This window comes from Mobula hypostoma, chromosome 2 (assembly GCF_963921235.1).
Source record: "Mobula hypostoma chromosome 2, sMobHyp1.1, whole genome shotgun sequence".
Lineage (NCBI taxonomy): Eukaryota > Metazoa > Chordata > Chondrichthyes > Myliobatiformes > Myliobatidae > Mobula > Mobula hypostoma.
The window spans coordinates 43,541,696-43,564,026 of record NC_086098.1 but is presented as its reverse complement, the minus strand read 5'-3'; the positions used below and the strand labels follow the sequence as shown (position 1 = coordinate 43,564,026).

At 43.0% G+C, this 22,331-nt stretch overlaps 1 protein-coding gene across 1 annotated transcript in view; it reads left to right on the top strand.

Moving 5' to 3' along the window:
- Nucleotides 1–22,331, top strand: part of otofa (otoferlin a) — a 379,390-nt gene that overhangs the window by 5,542 nt on the left and 351,517 nt on the right. Inside the window, exon 2 of the mRNA XM_063071051.1 lies at nucleotides 13,792–13,850. Coding sequence (XP_062927121.1) covers nucleotides 13,792–13,850 — 59 coding nt within the window. The remainder of the gene's footprint in view (nucleotides 1–13,791; nucleotides 13,851–22,331) is intronic.

Sequence of the window (22,331 nt, the reverse complement as noted above, 5' to 3'; positions counted from 1 at the left end):
TCCTGTACTCGAATCCTCTCGCTATAAATGCCAGCATACCATTCGCCTTTTTCACCGCCTGCTGTACCTGCATGCCCACTTTCAATGGCTGGTGTATAATGACACCCAGGTCTCGTTGCACCTCCCCTTTTCCTAATCGGCCACCATTCAGATAATAATCTGTTTTTCTATTTTTGCCACCAAAGTGGATAACTTCACATTTATCCACATTAAATTGCATCTGCCATGAGTTTGCCCACTCACCCAACCTATCCAAGTCACCCTGCATCCTCTTAACATCCTCCTCACAGCTAACACTGCCGTCCAGCTTCGTGTCATCCGCAAACTTGGAGATGCTGCATTTAATTCCCTCATCTAAGTCATTAATATATATTGTAAACAACTGAGGTCCCAGCACTGAGCCTTGCAGTACCCCACTAGTCACTGCCTGCCATTCTGAAAAGGTCCCATTTATTCCCACTCTTTGCTTCCTGTCTGCTAACCAATTCTCTATCCACATCAATACCTTACCCCCAATACCGTGTGCTTTAAGTTTGCACACTAATCTCCTGTGTGGGACCTTGTCAAAAGCCTTTTGAAAATCCAAATATACCACATCCACTGGTTCTCCCCTATCCACTCTACTAGTTACATCCTCAAAAAATTCTATGAGATTCGTCAGACATGATTTTCCTTTCACAAATCCATGCTGACTTTGTCCGATGATTTCACCGCTTTCCAAATGTGCTGTTATCACATCTTTGATAACTGACTCCAGCAGTTTCCCCACCACCGACGTTAGGCTAACCGGTCTATAATTCCCCGGTTTCTCTCTCCCTCCTTTTTTTAAAAAGTGGGGTTACATTAGCCACCCTCCAATCCTCAGGAACTAGTCCAGAATCTAAAGAGTTTTGAAAAATTATCACTAATGCATCCACTATTTCTTGGGCTACTTCCTTAAGCACTCTGGGATGCAGACCATCTGGCCCTGGGGATTTATCTGCCTTTAATCCCTTCAATTTACCCAACACCACTTCCCGACTAACATGTATTTCGCTCAGTTCCTCCATCTCACTGGACCCTCTGTCCCCTACTATTTCTGGAAGATTATTTATGTCCTCCTTAGTGAAGACAAAACCAAAGTAATTATTCAATTGGTCTGCCATGTCCTTGCTCCCCATAATCAATTCACCTGTTTCTGTCTGCAGGGGACCTACATTTGTCTTTACCAGTCTTTTCCTTTTTACATATCTATAAAAGCTTTTACAGTCAGTTTTTATGTTCCCTGCCAGTTTTCTCTCATAATCTTTTTTCCCCTTCCTAATTAAGCCCTTTGCCCTCCTCTGCTGAACTCTGAATTTCTCCCAGTCCTCAGGTGAGCCACTTTTTCTGGCTAATTTGTATGCTTCTTCTTTGGAATTGATACTATCCCTAATTTCTCTTGTCAGCCACGGGTGCACTACCTTCCTTGATTTATTCTTTTGCCAAACTGGGATGAACAATTGTTGTAGTTCATCCATGCAATCCTTAAATGCTTGCCATTGCATATCCACCGTCAATCCTTTAAGTGTCATTTGCCAGTCTATCTTAGCTAATTCACGTCTCATACCTTCAAAGTTACCCCTCTTTAAGTTCAGAACCTTTGTTTCTGAATTAACTATCTCACTCTCCATCTCAATGAAGAATTCCACCATATTATGGTCACTCTTACCCAAGGGGCCTCTCATGACAAGATTGCTAATTAACCCTTCCTCATTGCTCAAAACCCAGTCTAGAATAGCCTGCTCTCTAGTTGGTTCCTTGACATGTTGGTTCAAAAAACCATCCCTCATACATTCCAAGAAATCCTCTTCCTCAGCACCTTTACCAATTTGGTTCACCCAATCTACATGTAGATTGAAGTCACCCATTATAACTGCTGTTCCTTTATTGCATACATTTCTAATTTCCTGTTTAATACCATCTCCGACCTCACTACTACTGTTAGGCGGCCTGTACACAACTCCCACCAGCGTTTTCTGCCCCTTAGTGTTACGCAACTCTACCCATATCGATTCCACATCTTCCCGGCTTATGTCCTTCCTTTCTATTGCGTTAATCTCTCCTTTAACCAGCAACGCCACCCCACCTCCCCTTCCTTCATGTCTATCCCTCCTGAATATTGAATATCCTTGAACGTTGAGCTCCCATCCTTGGTCACCCTGGAGCCATGTCTCCGTGATCCCAACTATATCATATTCATTAATAACAATCTGCACTTTCAATTCATCCACCTTGTTACAAATGCTCCTTGCATTGACACACAAAGCCTTCAGGCACTCTTTTACAACTCTCTTAGCCCTTATACAATTATGTTGAAAAGTGACCCTTTTTGATGCTTGCCCTGGATTTGTCGGCCTGCCACTTTTACTTTTCTCCTTACTACTTTTTGCTTCTACCCTCACTTTACACCCCTCTGTCTCTCTGCACTGGTTCCCATCCCCCTGTTGTGAACTAACCTCTTCTCGCCTAGCCTCTTTAATTTGATTCCCACCCCCCAACTATTCTAGTTTAAAGTCACCTCAGTAGCCCTCGCTAATCTCCCTGCCAGGATATTGGTCCCCCTAAGATTCAAGTGTAAGCCGTCCTTTTTGTACAGGTCACGCCTGCGCCAAAAGAGGTCCCAATGATCCAAAAACTTGAATCCCTGCCTCCTGCTCCAATCCCTCAGCCACGCATTTATCCTCCACCTCATCGCATTCCTACTCTCACTGTCGCATGGCACAGGCAGTAATCCCGAGATTACTACCTTTGCAGTCCTATTTCTCAACTCCCTTCCTAGCTCCCTATATTCTCCTTTCAGGACCTCCTCCCTTTTCCTACCTATGTCATTGGTACCTATATGTACCACGACCTCTGGCTCCTCACCCTCCTACTTCAGGATATCTTGAACACAATCAGAAATATCCCGGACCCTGGCACCAGGGAGGCAAACTACCATCCGGGTCTCTGGACTGCGTCCACAGAATCGCCTATCTGACCCCCTTACTATCGAGTCCCCTATCACAACTGCCCTCCTCTTCCTTTCCCTACCCTTCTGAACTACAAGGCCGGACTCTGTGCCGGAGGCACGGCCACTGTCGCTTCCCCTGGGTAAGCTGTCCCCCCCAACAGTACTCAAGTTACGTACCAGTTAGTGAAATTAAAAAAATTGGAGTACTTCTCTTTGAAGATTCAAATTGCAGGCTGAAAAATACATTTGTAAAAGTCACTTTCAATAATTTTATTCTTATACAAAAATATTTTACTCATTTGAGGGATATGCCTGCTTTTAGCTTGGTCCAGTTAAATTTTAGCTAATAGTGATCCACAGTGCTTTTGGGGAGAGAGATCCTGGATTTGATGATGAAGTGGTGATATACATTTCCAAGTCAGAATAGTGAGTGACTCACAGGGGAACTAGCAGGTGGTGGTGTGTCTATGCACCTGCTGTACTTGTCCTCCTTGATGGTAAAGGTCACAGGTTTTGGAGGTGCTTCCAGGGTACCTTGGGCAAGAAACTGCAGCACTCTTTGTAGATGCTACATACTACAACCACTGTGTGCAGGTGGTGGAGGGAAGGTTTTGGTGGCTGGTAGGACACTAATCAAGCTGGATGCCATCTTTGCCAGTGCTGAGCTTCATGGCTATTGTCGATGCTGCAAGTGGAAAGTATTCCATAATATTCATGAGTTGCAGAAAATGGAATAGTTATGGTGTATTCTCAACATTACTACAGTGACAACTCTTCATGGGTACTACATTGATGCACAATTTTTTTTAACATCTTGGAATCATGAAAGCAATAAATGCAAGTCTTGCTTTTTTCATAGTTATGATATTTCTAACCATCCTTAACAGATTTCATTGAGTTTGATATCTTTAGGGGTCTTACTGTGACCTGAGCAGTTTTAGCCAGCAGTGATTTGCTTTAGACCTGTGGCAAAATATACTTCTGGAAGGTGTTGCAGACATTAGATCCAATTAAGTGTCTCTCAGGCAACACACATCAAAGTTGCTGGTGAACGCAGCAGGCCAAGCAGCATCTCTAGGAAGAGGTACAATCGACATTTCGGGCCGAGACCCTTCGTCAGGACTAACTGAAAGAAGAGCTAGTAAGAGATTTAAAAGTGGGAGGGGGATGGGGAGATCCAAAATGATAGGAGAAGACAGGAGGGGGAGGGATGGAGCCAAGAGCTGGACAGGTGATAGGCAAAAGGGATACGAGAGGATCATGGGACAGGAGGCCCAGAGAGAAGGAAAAGGGGGAGGGGGGGAAAAAACAGAGGATGGGCAAGGGGTATAGTCAGAGGGACAGAGGGAGAAAAAGGAGAGAGAGAGAGAGAAAGAATGTGTGTATATAAATAAATAACGGATGGAGTACGAGGGGAAGGTGGGGCATTAGCAGAAGTTTGAGAAATCAATGTTCATGCCATCAGGTTGGAGGCTACCCAGACGGAATATAAGGTGGTGTTCCTCCAACCTGAGTGTGGCTTCATCTTTACAGTAGAGGAGGCCGTGGATAAACATATCAGAATGGGAATGGGACGTGGAAATAAAATGTGTGGCCACTGGGAGATCCTGCTTTCTCTGGCGGACAGAGCGTAGGTGTTCAGCGAAATGATCTCCCAGTCTGCGTCGAGTCTCGCCAATATATAGAAGGCCACATCGGGAGCACCGGACGCTGTATATCACCCCAGCCGACTCACAGGTGAAGTGTCGCCTCACCTGGAAGGACTGTCTGGGGCCCTGAATGGTGGTAAGGGAGGAAGTGTAAGTCCCTGAATGGTGGCCACACATTTTAATTCCACGTCCCATTCCCATTCTGATATGTCTATCCACGGCCTCCTCTACTGTAAAGGTGAAGCCACACTCAGGTTGGAGGAGCAACACCTTATATTCCGTCTGGGTAGCCTCCAACCTGATGGCATGAACATTGACTTCTCTAATTTCCACTAATGCCCCACCTCCCCCTCATACCCCATCCGTTATTTATTTATATACACACATTCTTTCTCTCTCTCTCTCCTTTTTCTCCCTCTGTCCCTCTGACTATAGCCCTTGCCCATCCTCTGGGTTTTCCCCCCTCCCCCTTTTCTTTCTCCCTCGGCCTCCTGCCCCATGATACTCTCATATCCCTTTTGCCAATCACCTGTCCAGCTCTTGGCTCCATCCCTCCCCCTCCTGTCTTCTCCTATCATTTCGGATCTCCCCCTCCCCCTCCCACTTTCAAATCTCTTACTAGCTCTTCTTTCAGTTAGTCCTGACGAAGGGCCTCGGCCTGAAACGTCGACTGTACCTCTTCCTAGAGATGCTGCCTGGCCTGCTGCATTCACCAGCAACTTTGATGTGCGTTGCTTGAATTTCCAGCATCTGCAGATTTCCTCGTGTTTAAGTGTCCCTCAGCCCTCCGTCATTTCTCAAGCAGGACCTTTCATTGCTCTGATGCCTGCTTTCTTGAGGTTGCTGCACTATAATCCCATTGATTGTTTTGTGGTTGAACTGCTACATTATTGCACTTAGTAACCGCTCCTCCATATTAATTCATGTGATTTCCCCACTGCCTGGGTGTTAAAGTGACTGTATCAGCACACTCACTCCAAGTTGTTATTGTTCCCCTCAAAAACCTGGTTAATCGTTGACCAGAGAAATTTCTAGCCTATCATTTTTATTTGTATTCATAAAAGTTATTCTCAAATTTATTCAGCACATGGAATAATATTTAATAGAAATACAGCCATTGGGGACTCTGTCAATATATCCCATGGTATATAGTAGAATAGGAAGTACTTATAGAGCCAAGTAATGCAGCTGGACAGGTAGTCTCCTGGAAAGGCATTGTGCCACGGATGTGTGGCAATCCAATGCATTCTGCCAACTTGAACAAATGGCCCACTGACTGGTGGACACCAGGCGATGGTATTTAGATCCTAGAAAAATATTCTGTTATGCATGTTAATTTGGACTAAGAAAGATTTTTAAAAAATAAAATTAGTGGGAAGCAAAGGAATAGTAATAAAAACATAGTATGTGTGCTCAAATTTAATAATCATTGCTGACCTCTAAACCAAGAAGAGTAGAATCATTTCAAAAAGATTTTAAAAAGTCTTGGAAAATTTAGAAACAGATGATTTAAACTGAATCTTTCTTAGAACTTAGAGACTGAGGTTCATTTCATAATTCATTTAATTTTCATTTTTGGGATCAATCCTGGGTGTTGGTGAGGTTTTTGGCACTGCACTCACCCAGACAATTGGAGAGTACACCATCACAGTCCTGACTTCAGTACAGCTTCTGACCCATTCTTGAAGCCGTGGTATTTATGTGGCTGGTCCAAATGAGCTTATGATTTATGATAACATTGTTGAATGTCAAGGGTAGGTAGTTAGATTTTCTTCTGTTGTACATGATTACAAGAGCATATCAGAGGATGAGTATCCTGTGGCAAGTGACTCACCTCCTGACACCTCAATGCTGTTAGCTAGCACTTAGATGATGCGAATGTTATGTGCCTGAAGAGTTAGGAATGAAACTGAACTCTGTGCAATCATCTGTGAGCTTCCTCATTGATGGAAGGACAGTCATTTGTCATTCCGGGGGACTCCTGCAGTAATTTCCTGAGGCTGGGATGATTAACCCCCAACAGCTGCTGACATCTCCCTTTGTGAGAGGTGCACCTTCTAGCACTGGAGTGTTTTATTTTCTTTGAGGCTCATTGACTTCAGTTTTACCAGATTTCCTTGATGCCACTCACAGCACTGTGGTCCAGGGCGATTACTCATACTTCATCTGGTGTCTGGACCAAAGTTGTGAAAGGTCCAGAACAAAGCGATCCTGACAAAATCCAGACTGGGCATCAGTGAGAAATAAGTGTCACTTGAATGCATTTTTGATGATACTTCACTTCATTTTGTCATTGATTGAGAGGAGACTGGATGGTTATTAACTAAATCGAACTTGTCCTGATTTTATATGACCAGGGTAAACTACAGTGATTTTCCACAACTCAAGAAAATGCCAGTGAAGTAATTGTACTGCAACTCCGTGAGGTGCTGCTAGTTCTGAAGAACTTAAGTACTACAGTTGTAATTTTTGCTTGATTCCACTGTCTGTATTTTATCCATTGTTCTCAGCCAATATCATCTCAGTGGTATTCCTGTACTGTCCAGCGCATTGTTGTTAAAACTGGATCATTAGATGAGCGGAGACACAAGACACCACTATCAGCGTCTCCACTAAGGAATGAGATCAAAAATGAATGATAACTATCTAAATATGAACATACCTGAAATGATCAGCCCATGCAAACCAATTTCCTTCTCTGACTGCTTCCCCTATTGTAAATTGTTGGAGGCTTCACAACATATCTCATTCAACATATTTTGTTAAAAATGAAATGCATAAACAATACATCATAGTGAAATAATTACTATAACCTATTAATTCCCCTGCCATTTTATAAGCCTCCAATAATGGATATATTTACCAAAAATTTTGTGTTAAGTTTAGGCAAATTTTTTCCTGAGTAAGTAAGTACAAACTGAATTGTAAAGATGCACAAAGAAACAGACAAATTGGTTTTGTGTATACCAGCTCAGATACTGTATTGATTATATTACTGGGCTAATGTTTTGCATTGGTGTCTTTACATTGCACTGGTTTCTAATGTTAAAGGTATTAAATATTTCTAATCATCTGGGTATGCTCTTTGACTGCTCATTAATCTATTGCTATGGTAATGGAAACCCTTTTCCTGTTTCAAATAACTACCTGGATATGTTTTAACGGAGAAGATAGTTTTCTCATTGTTCTATGGTACATTACTGAACTATGTTAGACTAGATTGTATCAAATTCAGTGCTAACAGAATGTTTTAAGTCTAATAAATACATACAATAAATTGACAGTTCCAATCTCTCGTAGTCTACCTATATATTAATAATCCATAATGCAAAAAATGAATCTTATTGTCAGTATTCCAAAAATATACTTTAGAAACAATCCAATATACAAAAACTAAATTTTTCTGTAAAAGGAGGGTATTAGGAATTTACTTGCTAGAAGTACAAGGAGCTAGGCAGCAAAAGCATTGATTAACATTAACCTAATTCTTTCAGCATCTGCAGAATTCCTGTTGTTTGCGTTTTCTTCCCTCAAGAGTTGTTTTCATCTGAATCAAGTTTGGTATTTAATTATTAATCCCCTTAAAAAGGCAAAGTATATTTCTTACGTTAAGTATGGAATAGGTTGTTTTACCTTTTCAAAACAAAATATAATTGAATTCATTTATTTCCCAAGTACCAGATAGAAGCACCTCAATCCCCATTGAGTGAAAGTGGAGGAAGGATTATGGTGGATAGTTGGCAGCAGTATATGAATGCAACAATAAATTAATTGCAGAAAGAGGTACAGAAAGAGAAAGGAAGATTGGGTTAAGAAAAAGGAATAAAAGAGATAGAAAGTAAAGTTACATAAAATTAAATTGAAAAATTTGACAATTATATTTCCCAAAACGACTCTCAAGCAGATATCCATAACTATTCACTTACTAGGGAAGTGTGTTGATGGATTGACATTAATGAACATCATATGGTTACTTGAGCTGTTAATTGCAAGCACATATTAACTAGTGAAAACACTTTTATTAAATGGATTAATGCTCATTAAAAGGATTTCTTGAGAAGTTTCAAGTTACAATAACCAGTGCATTGTTTTGTTAATTCCAGAATACAGCATCTCAGAAGTGGGCTTGATAATGCATTTTATTGAAATATTTTCCAATGGGCTTATTAAAGCAGATCATATTTTCCTGATCTTAATCTTCAAATTGGCAATTGCATTTATAATATAAATTAAATGCTGCCACATTCAAATTAGTTATGAAGATTTTATTTGCCTTTCAATCATAGTCAAAATGTATATATAGATTTGGACATTTAACTATTGTCAAACTTTACTCATTCAGAATATCCTGATCCAAATTAATAAACTGCTAATTGTAACTTTGAACAGAATAATACAATTTAGCAACATAGAAACATAGAAAATAGGTGCAGGAGTAGGCCACTTAGCCCTTCGAGCCTACACCACCATTCAGTATGATCATGGCTGATCATCCACTCAGAACCCTGTACCAGCCTTCCCCCCATACCCCCTGATCCCTTTAGCCACAAGGGCTATATCTAACTCCATCTTAAATATAGCCAATGAACCGGCCTCAACTGTTTCCTGTGGCAGAGAATTCCACAGATTCACCACTCTCTGTGTGAAGAAGTTTTTCCTCATTTCGGTCCTAAAAGGCTTCCCCTTTATCCTCAAACTGTGACCCCTCGTTCTGGACTTCCCCAACATCGGGAACAATCTTCCTGCATCTAGCCTGTCCAATCCCTTTAGGATTTTATATGTTTCAATAAGATGCCCCCTCAATCTTCCAAATTCCAATGAGTATAAGCCTAGTCGATCCAGTCTTTCATCATATGAAAGTCCTGCCATCCCAGGAATCAACCTGGTGAACCTTCTTTGTACTCCCTCTATGGCAAGGATGTCCTTCCTCAGATTAGGGGACCAAATCTGCACACAATACTCCAGGTGTGGTCTCGCCAATGCCTTGTACAACTGCAGTAGTACCTCCCTGCTCCTGTACTCCAATCCTCTTGCTATGAATGCCAGCATACCATTCGCCTTTTTCACCGCCTGCTGTACCTGCATGCCCACTTTCAATGACTGATGTATAATGACACCCAGGTCTCACTGCACCTCCCCTTTTCCTAATCGGCCACCATTTAGATAATAATCTGTTTTCCTGTTTTTGCCACCAAAGTGGATAAACTCACATTTATCCACATTAAATTGCATCTGCCATGAATTTGCCCACTCACCCAACCTATCCAAGTCACTCTGCATCCTCTTAGCATCCTCCTCACAGCTAACACTGCCGCCCAGCTTCATGTCATTCGCAAACTTGGAGATGCTGCATTTAATTCCCTCATCCAAGTCATTAATATATATTGTAAACAACTGAGGTCCCAGCACTGAGCCTTGCGGTACCCCTCTATAGTCACTGCCTGCCATTCTAAAAAGGTCCCATTTATTCCCACTCTTTGCTTCCTGTCTGCCAACCAATTCTCTATCCACATCAATACCTTACCCCTAATACCATGTGCTTTAAGTTTGCACACTAATCTCCTGTGTGGGAACTTGTCAAAAGCCTTCTGAAAATCCAAATATACCACATCCACTGGTTCTCCCCTATCCACTCTACTAGTTACATCCTCAAAAAATTCTATGAGATTCGTCAGACATGATTTTCCTTTCACAAATCCATGCTGGCTTTGTCCGATGATTTCACTGCTTTCCAAATGTGCTGTTATCACATCTTTGATAACTGACTCTAGCATTTTCCCCACCACCGATGTCAGGCTAACTGGTCTATAATTCCCCTGTTTCTCTCTCCCTCCTTTTTTAAAAAGTGGGGTTACATTAGCCACCCTCCAATCCTCAGGAACTAGTCCAGAATCGAAAGAGTTTTGAAAAATTATCACTAATGCATCCACTATTTCTTGGGCTACTTCCTTAAGCACTCTGGGATGCAGACCATCTGGCCCTGAGGATTTATCTGCCTTTAATCCCTTCAATTTACCTCACACCACTTCCCTACTAACATGTATTTCCCTCAGTTCCTCCATCTCACTGGACCCTCTGTCCCCTGCTATTTCCAAAAGATTATTTATGTCCTCCTTAGTGAAGACAGAACCAAAGTAATTATTCAATCGGTCTGCCATGTCCTTGCTCCCCATAATCAATTCATCTGTTTCTGTCTGTAGGGGACCTACATTTGTCTTAACCAATCTTTTTCTTTTCACATATCTATAAAAGCTTTTACAGTCAGTTTTTATGTTCCCTGCCAGTTTTCTCTCATAATCTTTTTTCCCCTTCCTAATTAAGCCCTTTGTCCTCCTCTGCTGGTCTCTGAATTTCTCCCAGTCCTCAGATGAGCCACTTTTTCTGGCTAATTTTTATGCTTTTTCTTTGGAATTGATACTATCCCTAATTTCCCTTGTCAGCCACGGGTGCACTACCTTCCTTGATTTATTCTTTTGCCAAACTGGGATGAACAATTGTTGTAGTTCATCCATGCGATCTTTAAATGCTTGCCATTGCATATCTACCGTCAACCCTTTAAGTGTCAATTGCCAGTCTATCTTAGCTAATTCATGTCTCATACCTTCAAAGTTACCCTTCTTTAAATTCAGAACCTTTGTTTCTGAATTAACTATGTCACCGTCCATCTTAATAAAGAATTCCACCATATTGTGGTCACTCTTACCCAAAGGGCCTCTCACGACATGATTGCTAATTAACCCTTCCTCATTTCTCAATACCCAGTCTAGAATAGCCTGCTCTCTAGTTGGTTCCTCGACATGTTGGTTCAAAAAACCATCCCGCATACATTCCAAGAAATCCTCTTCCTCAGCACCCTTACCAATTTGGTTCACCCAATCTATATGTAGATTGAAGTCACCCATTATAACTGCTGTTCCTTTATTGCACACATTTCTAATTTCCTGTTTAATACCATCTCCGACCTCACTACTACTGTTTGGTGGCCTGTACACAACTCCCACCAGCGTTTTCTGCCCCTTAGTGTTACGCAGCTCTACCCATATCGATTCCACATCTTCCTGGCTTATGTCCTTCCTTTCTATTGCATTAATCTCTTCTTTAACCAGCAACGCCACCCCACCTCCCCTTCCTTCATGTCTATCCCTCCTGAATATTGAATATCCCTGAATGTTGAGCTCCCATCCTTGGTCACCCTGGAGCCATGTCTCTGTGATCCCAACTATATCATATTCATTAATAACAATCTGCACTTTTAATTCATCCACCTTGTTACGAATGCTCCTTGCATTGACACACAAAGCCTTCAGGCTTGCTTTTTCAACACTCTTAGCCGTTATACAACTATGTTGAAAAGTGGCCCTTTTTGATTTTTGCCCTGGATTTGCCGGCCTGCCACTTTTACTTTTCACCTTACTACTTTTTGCTTCTACCCTCATTTTACACCCCTCTGTCTATCTGCACTTGTTCCCATCCCCCTGTTGTGAACTAACCTCCTATCTCCTAGTCTCTTTAATTTGATTCCCACCCCCCAACCATTCTGGTTTAAAGTCGCCTCAGTAGCCCTCGCAAATCTCCCCGCCAGGATATTGGTCCCCCTAGGATTCAAGTGTAACCTGTCCTTTTTGAACAAGTCATACCTGCGCCAATAGAGGTCCCAATGATCCAAAAACTTGAATCCCTGCCCCCTGCTCCAATCCCTCAGCCATGCATTTATCCTCCACCTCATTGCATTCTTACTCTCACTGTCGCGTGGCACAGGCAGTAATCCCGAGATTACTACCTTTGCGGTCCTTTTTCTCAACTCCCTTCCTAACTCCCTATATTCTCCTTTCAGGACCTCTTCCCTTTTCCTACTTATGTCATTGGTACCCATATGTATCACGACCTCTGGCTCCTCACGCTCCCACTTCAGGATATCTTGGACACGATCAGAAATATCCCGGACCCTGGCACCAGGGAGGCAAACTACCATCCGGGTCTCTGGACTGCGTCCACAGAATCACCTATCTGAGCCCCTTACTATCGAGTCCCCTATTACAACTGCCCTCCTCTTCCTTTCCCTACCCTTCTCAGCTACAGGGCCGGACTCTGTGCTGGAGGCACGGCCACTGTTGCTTCCCCCAGGTAAGCTGTGTCCCCCAACAGCACTCAAACAGGAGTACCTATTGTCAAGGGGCACAGCCACCAGGGTACTCTCTATTACCTGACTCTTCCCCATCCCCCCCCCCAACCGTGACCCACTTGTCTGCCTCCCGTTGCCCCGGTGTGACCATCTGCCTGTAACTCCTCTCTATCAACTCCTCACTCTCCCTGACCAGACGAAGGTCATCGAGCTGCAGCTCCAGTTCCCTAACGCGGTCCCTTAGGAACTGCATCTCGGCGCACCTGGCGCAGATGTGGACGTCCGGGAGGCTTGGAGACTCCACGACCTCCGACATCCGGCACCGAGAACAACAAACTGCCCTTACACCCTCTCCTCAAATAACAACAAAAAATGAATACCAAACCTTCCTCGCCTCGCCCGTTTCCGCCTAAGCCCGTTAAGCCAAAGCCTTTAAGCCCTCTGCTCCCAGCTCACTCCGCAGCCCGCAAACTACGCTGCCCGCTGTATGAGGCTCTGTTCCTTTTAAATCTTCTGCCCTTCACTGCCCGACGTCACACGCCTGTGCAGTCCTGCCTCTCTGAACGCCGATGGAAAAAAAACCGAAAAATTCAAAAATGGCTTCCTCCGCACTCCCACTCCGATTCTCAGAATTCCTTCTTCGAATTAAACCCAAAGCAGGATTTCTGTCCTTTTAAATCTTCCGTGCTTCACTGCCCGACGTTTCATGCCTGCGCAGTCCCGCCTCTCTGAACGCCAATGGAAAAAATACCGAAAAATTCAAAAATGGCTTCCTCCGCACTCCCGCTCCGATTCTCAGACTTCCTTCTTCGAAACACATCTACATATGCAGGAAAGCTGAAATAAAAACAGAAGTTCCCAGAAACACTCAGCAGATGAGTAGCATTTGTAGAGAAAATATTGCCTAGACTACTGAGTTTTAGACAGTATTATTTAAATAAACTGAAATTATAAATGCCATTGAATCTATCTTGTAGCAATGCTTTCTAATACAGTATTGTGTTTTGGTCTTTCCTGACTGACATTTTTGTTTTCTGCTAAATTTTAAGGCCTTTCATTTTACACAAGAGTTCTGGAAAACTGTGAAGATGAGGCACAATTTGATGAGGTAAAATTATCTTCTCAATTATTTTATTACTTTCAAAATCTGTTCTGGCCCTTTGTCTGTGCCTGAATATTAGAGACATTTAGTAACCACTACAAAGCATTCCAGTCTCTGACAGGAGGTGAGGTTGCACTCTCTTGCCTTGACTCTTACTAATACTGTCTGAGGCCTAGTGAGGGCTGAGACCATGCCACACAGGGTCAGTGAGCAAGCCACTGCATCTGCTTGAGAAAAGTGTGCAGACAGAGATGCTGAGCAGCAAGTCCAGCCAGTGAGCCAAGTCCAACTCAATCTAGTTCAATGCAGTTTACTGAGAGAGACAAAAATGCAAGATAACAGATGGAGGTCGAAGCCATCAGGCCCCTCAAGCCTCTCCCATTGTTCAATATGATCACAACTAACCTATATAAGAACCTATCTTTTCAGTACCAATTCTTCAATAACTCTCAATTCCTCAAATTTTCAAATACTTATCCACCTCCACCTTAAAAATATCTAATGATCTGGCCTACACCACCCTTTAGCACAGAGAATTCTGGAGATTCACTACCCTCTGAGGGAAGAAATGTCGAAGAGCCTCATTTTATACAACTGCCCCTTGTTATGTAGTTATCCCTTTGTCTGTGGCTCTTCCACTCATGACCTTATCTCAACATCTACCATTTGGACCATATATATTTGAAAAAATGTCACCCCTTATTGTTGTAAACTCCAAGGGATATAGACGCAAACTGTCCAGCCTCTCTTTATAGGCTAATCCTAGTAGCCTGATGAATCTACTTTGGATCACCTCCAATGCTACTACATTGCTTTTGGGTAAGGGGACCAAAACTATGCACAGTATTCCAGATGTGATCTCACCAACTGTCAGAAAACCACCCCAGCCTTAAACTCCATCACATTTGCAATAAAGGCCAACATGCTGTTTGGCTTCTTAACTGCATGCTAGATCTCTATTAAAAGGATCACCTCTGTTTAATATAGCCTTCCTATTCTATAGCTCTCCTGATAATGAAGATGTTTTACTTTATTAGTTAAGTGGTGTTCCACTGTAGATTTTCTGAAACATTGATCACAATATGTTGTCACCAGGACTGCACACAGCATTCCGAGAGAGGTTGAGCATAGCTTGTGCAAAAACAGAATATTGTACCTCCTCATGTGCTCAAACAACTCCACGAATATGTCCAAAAATCATAACTATACCAGTATTTAGTTTGTGCTGTGCTCCCTTATATTTGAACGTGCACACAGGTGTCTTTTCTTTTACAATTAATCAACTGCCTTTCCTTGAAAAATATATGAAAGTTCATGAGTCTCTCTGTCCGCATGCAAATTACTACACTTACCAAAGTCAGCAACATTTGGCAGTTTCAAGCCCCATCTCCCGACACTTTACTATCCATCTGCTCTGTTTACGTGCACTTACGCTTTTGCATTAGCTGTAAGTTTACAGATCATAAACCCAACTACATCCAGATCACTGAAACTATCACAAAGTATCCAAATCTACCTACAGCTGCATGGTGTTTAGTGGGTTTTTCAAACCAGTGTGATTTATTGCCATTGATACTTCATCAAAATGTACAATTAATTTTATAAAATGTGCCATTGTGTTTGTTATCCCTGACTGATTCCCTATTTCAATTTCCAAAGATGGATTCAATCATTTTACTATTATTGAAGTCCAACTCCTGAACCTGGAGATACCACACCCAGACTTACCTGCGTTGTTCCATATTTATACTGACACTCATTTCAAAACTGCAAAGGCAGTTATTGGAAGCAGTTATTCCTCCAGCTTTTGTGGCTGTTATAAGTACCAAGGAGACTAAAGGATAGTAACAGTTTTAGACAATTAAAAACATTAAAATTCTGCTTCATAGGAGTTTTGGTGGTGGGAAACTTTGGAGTCACTGATTTAAAGTAGTTCTGGTCTTTAGTGTAATGGCACAGAAATAGGACAATTACTTTATTTCTCATGTGCAAACCATATATGAAAACATAGACTAAGTTCCACAAGCAATCATCTGAGGGTGTAAATGCACCCATTGGGAAATCTCCTGGCACAATTGATCTTGTTTTTCAAGTATCCGTTGTGCACCTGATGATATCAGCATTAATCAGCCACTGTGTTTGGTGCTGCAGATACTAAGCACATCTTTCCCTCCCCCCACCCCCCGCTTTCCGCAGGGATCACTCCCTACGCGACTCCCTTGTCTATTCGTCCGCCCCATCCCTCCCCACCAATCTCCCTCCTGGCACTTATCCTTGTAAGCGGAACAAAAGCTACACATGCCTTATACTTCCTCCCTCACTACCATTCAGGGCCCCAGACAGTCTTTCCAGGTGAGGCGACACTTCACCTGTGAGTCGGCTGGGGTGATATACTGCGTCCGGTACTCCCGATGTGGCCTTCTATATATTGGCGAGACCCGACGCAGACTGAGAGATCGTTTCGCTGAACACCTACGCTCTGTCCGCCAGAGAAAGCAGGATCTCCCAGTGGCCACACATTTTAATTCCCCATCCCATTCCCATTCTGGTATGTCTATCCATGGCCTCCTCTACTGTAAAGATGAAGCCACACTCAGGTTGGAGGAACAACACCTTATATTCCATCTGGGTAGCCTCCAACCTGATGGCATGAACATTGACTTCTCAAACTTCTGCTAATGCCCCACCTTTCCCTTGTACCCCATCCGTTATTTATTTATATACACACATTCTTTTTCTCTCTCTCCTTCTTCTCCCTCTGTCCCTCTCACTATACCCCTTGCCCATCCTCTGGGCTCCACCCCTCCCCCTTTCTTTCTGCCTAGGCCTCCTGTCCCATGATCCTCTCATACCCCTTTTGCCAATCACCTGTCCAGCTCTTGGCTCCATCCCTCCCCCTCCTGTCTTCTCCTATCATTTCGGATCTCCCCCTCCCCCTCCCACTTTCAAATCTCTTACTAGCTCTTCTTTCAGTTAGTCCTGACGAAGCGTCTCAGCCCGAAACGTCGACTGTACCTCTTCCTAGAGATACTGCCTGGCCTGCTGCGTTCACCAGCAACTTTGTGTTGCTTGAAATTCCAGCATCTGCAGATTTCCTCGTGTTTGTGACATGAAATCTTATCACTGGTTCTTCTGCCACTAATTTCATTCTTTTTGTATTTGTGCATATAGCTACAAGCTGCAATTTCTGCCTTATTAATCATATGCACTTTTCAATTTTCCAAGAACCTTCTCCCTAGTGATGGCAACTTCATGACTACTGACACCTGGAACTTCCACCATAAGGCTAGTGTCTTCCCCAGAGAAGACTGATGCAAAATACATATTCAGCTTGTCCGCCATTTCCTTGTCCCCATTACTACCTCTCCAGCATCTTTTTCCAGTGGTCTGATATCCACTATTGCCTCTCTTTACACTTTCTGAGGAAACTTTTGGTATCCTCTTTAATATTATCAGCCAGCTTACTTTTAGATTCTATATTTACCTTCTTAATTACTTTTAATTGCCTTCTGTTGGTTTTTAAAAGCTTCCCAGTCCTCTACCTTCCCACTAATTTTTGCTCTATTATATGCCCTCTCTTTTGCTTTTATGTTGACTTTGATTTCTCTTGTTCGCCACTGTTGTGTCATCTTTCTTTTATATACTTGCACTATCGGAATTACCCTCATGGAACCCAGCGCCAACCTAATTTTCCCAAACTACCTGCATATTGAAATCACATTGCCCTTTTGGCATGCATTTTATAGTTCCCATTGTAATTTGTAGACCACATCCTTCCTACTGTTTGGGGGTCTGTATAAAACTCCATTCAGGGTCTTTTTACTCTTGCGTTTCCTTAGTTCTATCCACAATGATTCATCAGATGATGCTGTGGATGAGGAAACCAAGTGGAGAGATAACATCACAAAAGGAGCAATAAAGGTTCAAATGTTCAAAGGTTCATTTATTATCGAAGTATGTATCTATATACCACTCTGAGATTTGTCTTCTCCAGGTAGCCACGAAACAAAATTATTCAGAGAGAAAAACATTCAACCACCCCCATACTAAAAAAATGGCAAGCTGATCATCAACCCCTCCCCCATTCATCCTTCCCCCACACAAAAAAGTAACAATATGGAATAAGACATTGACCCCAAACTCCCCTCCTCCCACACAAAAAACCTACAGAATGCAACAAGAACATCAACCCCCAAATCCACTCCCATTGCACAACAGAAAGGAATGGTCAATATTCCTGCATTTCAGTGTTTTAAAAGGGATGGGGGGGAAGGGGAGGAGGGGTGGCATTACTGGTCAGGGATACTATTACAGCTACAGAAAGGGTGGGTAATGTAGCAGGATCCTCTTTTGAGTCAGTATGGGTGGAAGTCAAGAACAGGAAGGGAGCAGTTACTCTATTGGGGGTATTCTATAGGCCCTGTGGTAGCAGCAGAGATACAGAGGAGCAGATTGGGAGGCAGATTTTGGAAAGGTGCAAAAATAACAGGGTTGTTATCATGGCTGACTTTAACTTCCCTAATATTGATTGGCACCTGATTAGTTCTAAGGGTTTAGATGGGGCAGAGTTTGTTAAGTGTGTCCGGGACAGATTCCTGTCACAGTATGTGGACAGGCCGACTAGGGGGAATGCCATACTAGATCTAGTACTAGGTAATGAACTGGATCAGATCACAGATCTCTCAGTGGGTGAGCATCTGGGGGACAGAAACCACCGCTCCCTGGCCTTTAGCATTATCATGGAAAAGGATAGAATCAGAGAGGATAGGAAAATTTTTAATTGGGGAAGGGCAAATTATGAGGCTATAAGGCTACAACTTGTGGATGTGAATTGAGATGATGTTTTTGCAGGGCAGTGTACTATGGACATGTGGACAATGTTTAGGGATCTCTTGCAGGAGGTTAAGGATAAATTTGTCCCGGTGAGGAAGATAAAGAATGGTAGGGTGAAGGAACCATGAGTGACAAGTGAGGTGGAAAATCTAGTCAGATGGAAGAAGGCAGCATACATGAGGTTTAGGAAGCAAGGATCAGATGGGTCTATTGAGGAATATAGGGAAGCAAGAAAGGAGTTTAAGAAGGGGCTGAGAAGAGCAAGAAGGGGGCATGAGAAGGCCTTGGTGAGTAGGGTAAAGGAAAACCCCAAGGCATTCTTCAATTATGTGAAGAACAAAATGATGACAGGAGTGAAGGTAGGACTGATTAGAGATAAAGGTGGGAAGATGTGCCTGGAAGCTGTGGAAGTGAGCAAGGTCCTCAATGAATACTTCTCTTCGGTATTCACCAATGAGAGGGAACTTGATTATGGTGAGGACAATATGAGTGAGGTTGATGTTCTGGAGCATGTTGATATTAAGGGAGAGGAGGTGTTGGAGTTGTTAAAATACATTAGGACGGATAAGTCCCCGGGGCCTGACGGAATATTCCCCAGGCTGCTCCATGAGGTGAGAGAAGAGATTGCTGAGCCTCTGGCTAGGATCTTTATGTCCTTGTTGTCCACGGGAATGGTACCGGAGGATTGGAGGGCGACGAATGTTGTCCCCTTGTTCAAAAAAGGTAGTAGAGATAGTCCGGGTAATTATAGACCAGTGAGCCTTATGTCTGTGGTGAGAAAGCTGTTGGAAAAGATTCTTAGAGATGGGATCTCTGGGCATTTAGAGAATCATGGTCTGATCAGGGACAGTCAGCATGGCTTTGTGAAGGGCAGATAGTGTCTAACAAGCCTGATAGAGTTCTTTGAGGAGGTGACCAGGCATATAGATGAGGGTAGTGCAGTGGATGTGATCTATATGGATTTTAGTAAGGCATTTGACAAGGTTCCACACGGTAGGCTTATTCAAAAAGTCAGAAGGCATGGGATCCAGGGAAGTTTGGCCATGTAGATTCAGAATTGGCTTGCCTGCAGAAGGCAGAGGGTGGTGGTGGAGGGAGTACATTCAGATTGGAGGATTGTGACTAGTGGTGTCCCACAAGGATCTGTTCTGGGACCTCTACTTTTTGTTATTTTTATTAACGACCTGGATGTGGGGGTAAAAGGGTGGGTTGGCAAGTTTGCAGACGACACAAAGGTTGGTGGTGTTCTGGAGAGTATACAGGATTGTCGAAGATTGCAGAGAGACATTGATAGGATGCAGAAGTGGGCTGAGAAGTGGCAGATGGAGTTCAACCGGGAGAAGTGTGAGGTGGTACACTTTGGAAGGACAAACTCCAAGGCAGAGTAGAAAGTAAATGGCAGGATACTTGGTAGTGTGGAGGAGCAGAGGGATCTGGGGGCACATGTCCACAGATCCCTGAAAGTTGCCTCACAGGTAGATAGGGTAGTTAAGAGAGCTTATGGGGTGTTAGCTTTTATAAATCGAGGGATAGAGTTTAAGAGTCGCGATGTAATGATGCAGCTCTATAAAACTCTGGTTAGGCCACACTTGGAGTATTGTGTCCATTTCTGGTCGCCTCACTGTAGGAAGGATGTGGAAGCATTGGAAAGGGTACAGAGGAGACTTACCAGGATGTTGCCTGGTTTAGAGAGTATGCATTATGATCAGAGATTAAGGGAGCTAGGGCTTTACTCTTTGAAGAGAAGGAGGATGAGAGGAGACATGATAGAGGTGTACAAGATAATAAGAGGAATAGATAGAGTGGATAGACAGCGCCTCTTCCCCAGGGCACCACTGCTCAATACAAGAGGACATGGCTTTATGGTAAGGGGTGGGAAGTTCAAGGGGGATATTAGAGGAAGGTTTTTTACTCAGAGAGTGGTTGGTGCGTGGAATGTACTGCCTGAGTCAGTGGTGGAGGCAGATACACTCGTGAAGTTTAAGAGACTACTAGACAGGTATATGGAGGAATTTAAGGTGGGGGGTTCAATGGGAGGCAGGGTTTGAGGGTTGGCACAACAATGTGGGCCGAAGGACCTGTAATGTGCTGTACTATTCTATGTTCTACATTCCAAAACACAGAATATAGAAACCATAAGTCTGAAAAAGTCCACAATCCTTAAACGTAATAGTCCAATCCATAAACGCAGAGTCACGGTAACATCCTACAACATCATCAAAAGAGAGAGAGATCACATGAATGCAGAGCCCCGCCTGTCACAGCGACCCACCACTGACAGACTCCTTCTCCAGCAGCAGAGGGATACCATCTGCGATCAACAGGCAGGCAGTCGGTGCTGAACCCTCGCTCACCTGCTGCAGTCACCTTGATGACTCTTTCTTCCTCGATATTTTAATTGGTGATTAATGGATGCTTTAATTGGTATAATGGAGTTAAACATCAACTCGTGTCGCATCTCTAAGTTTCTTCATGTCAAGCCCATTCGAGTACGCTCTTGCTTCCTGGAATCTCCTCTCTGACAGCAAAGCACTGGATCTTTCAACCTATCTCCTATCAGGCCTATCACCTGTCCAGCTCTCGGCTCTATCCCTCCCCTCCTGTCTTCTCCTATCATTTTGCATCTCCCCCTCCCCCTCCAGCTTTCAAATCCCTTACTCACTCTTCCTTCAGTTAGTCCTGACGAAGGGTCTCGGCCTGAAACGTCGACTGCGCCTCTTCCTATAGATGCTGCCTGGCCTGCTGCGTTCACCAGCAACTTTGATGTATGTTCCAAACTGGCAATCTCAGGCTCTAACAGCCCCAGAAGGATTAATAAGATTAATACTCCAGTGAACTAAATGTACTTTCACAAGATCAAGATGCTCAAACTAGAAGAAAAAGAAGGGAAGAGATGGAGAGAAAGATGTCTTGCATGCAGCATTAGTGTTTGGTATTGAAGATACATGAAATCTTATTACTGGTTCTCCTACTGCTAATTTAATTCTTTTTGTATTTGTGCATCTGGCTACATCATTGATTTGTGCATCAAGAAGATGCCTTATTCATCATCCTACACTTTTCTGTAGTATTCAGTAAGTCATGGCATTGGACTCAAGCAGGACAAATAATCTTCTAGGACGCTGCTTGAACACCATGAGATCATCATGTTCTTCTTCATTTTCCCTTATTTCTCTGGCATGATCTATGCAACTATCTGTTGCTTCTATGGCAAGAGTCCCCTCAAGATATAAAGCATATCACAAAGTTCTGTTATGGCATAGAAGCAGAGTTCGGAGCTTTTCTTGCAGTTCTTTTTCAGAAATGCATGGGTCTTGCTCTAATGTACAGTTCTGAGCATAAAACACTATACGCCCATTAATATAATTTTTTAGCCAATTTCATTATCTTTTTTGTGGGGTAACTGAATCAGTATGAGGACAATTCACAGTGCATGACTAACACACCGAAAAGAACAATGTCAGACTTCCAAACATTTTATCATATTGTTTTTCATTTTAGACATGGAATCTGCTGAAGGCATTTCATAGTACACACTCAGAATTTCTATACTGGAGTTTCTTTCAAGTGTATTTCACATGGTCCTATTAAAGACACAGACTCCAGCGATTTTCAGCGTAAAGTGCTAATTCAGGCTGTTCTGGATTTTGCAGT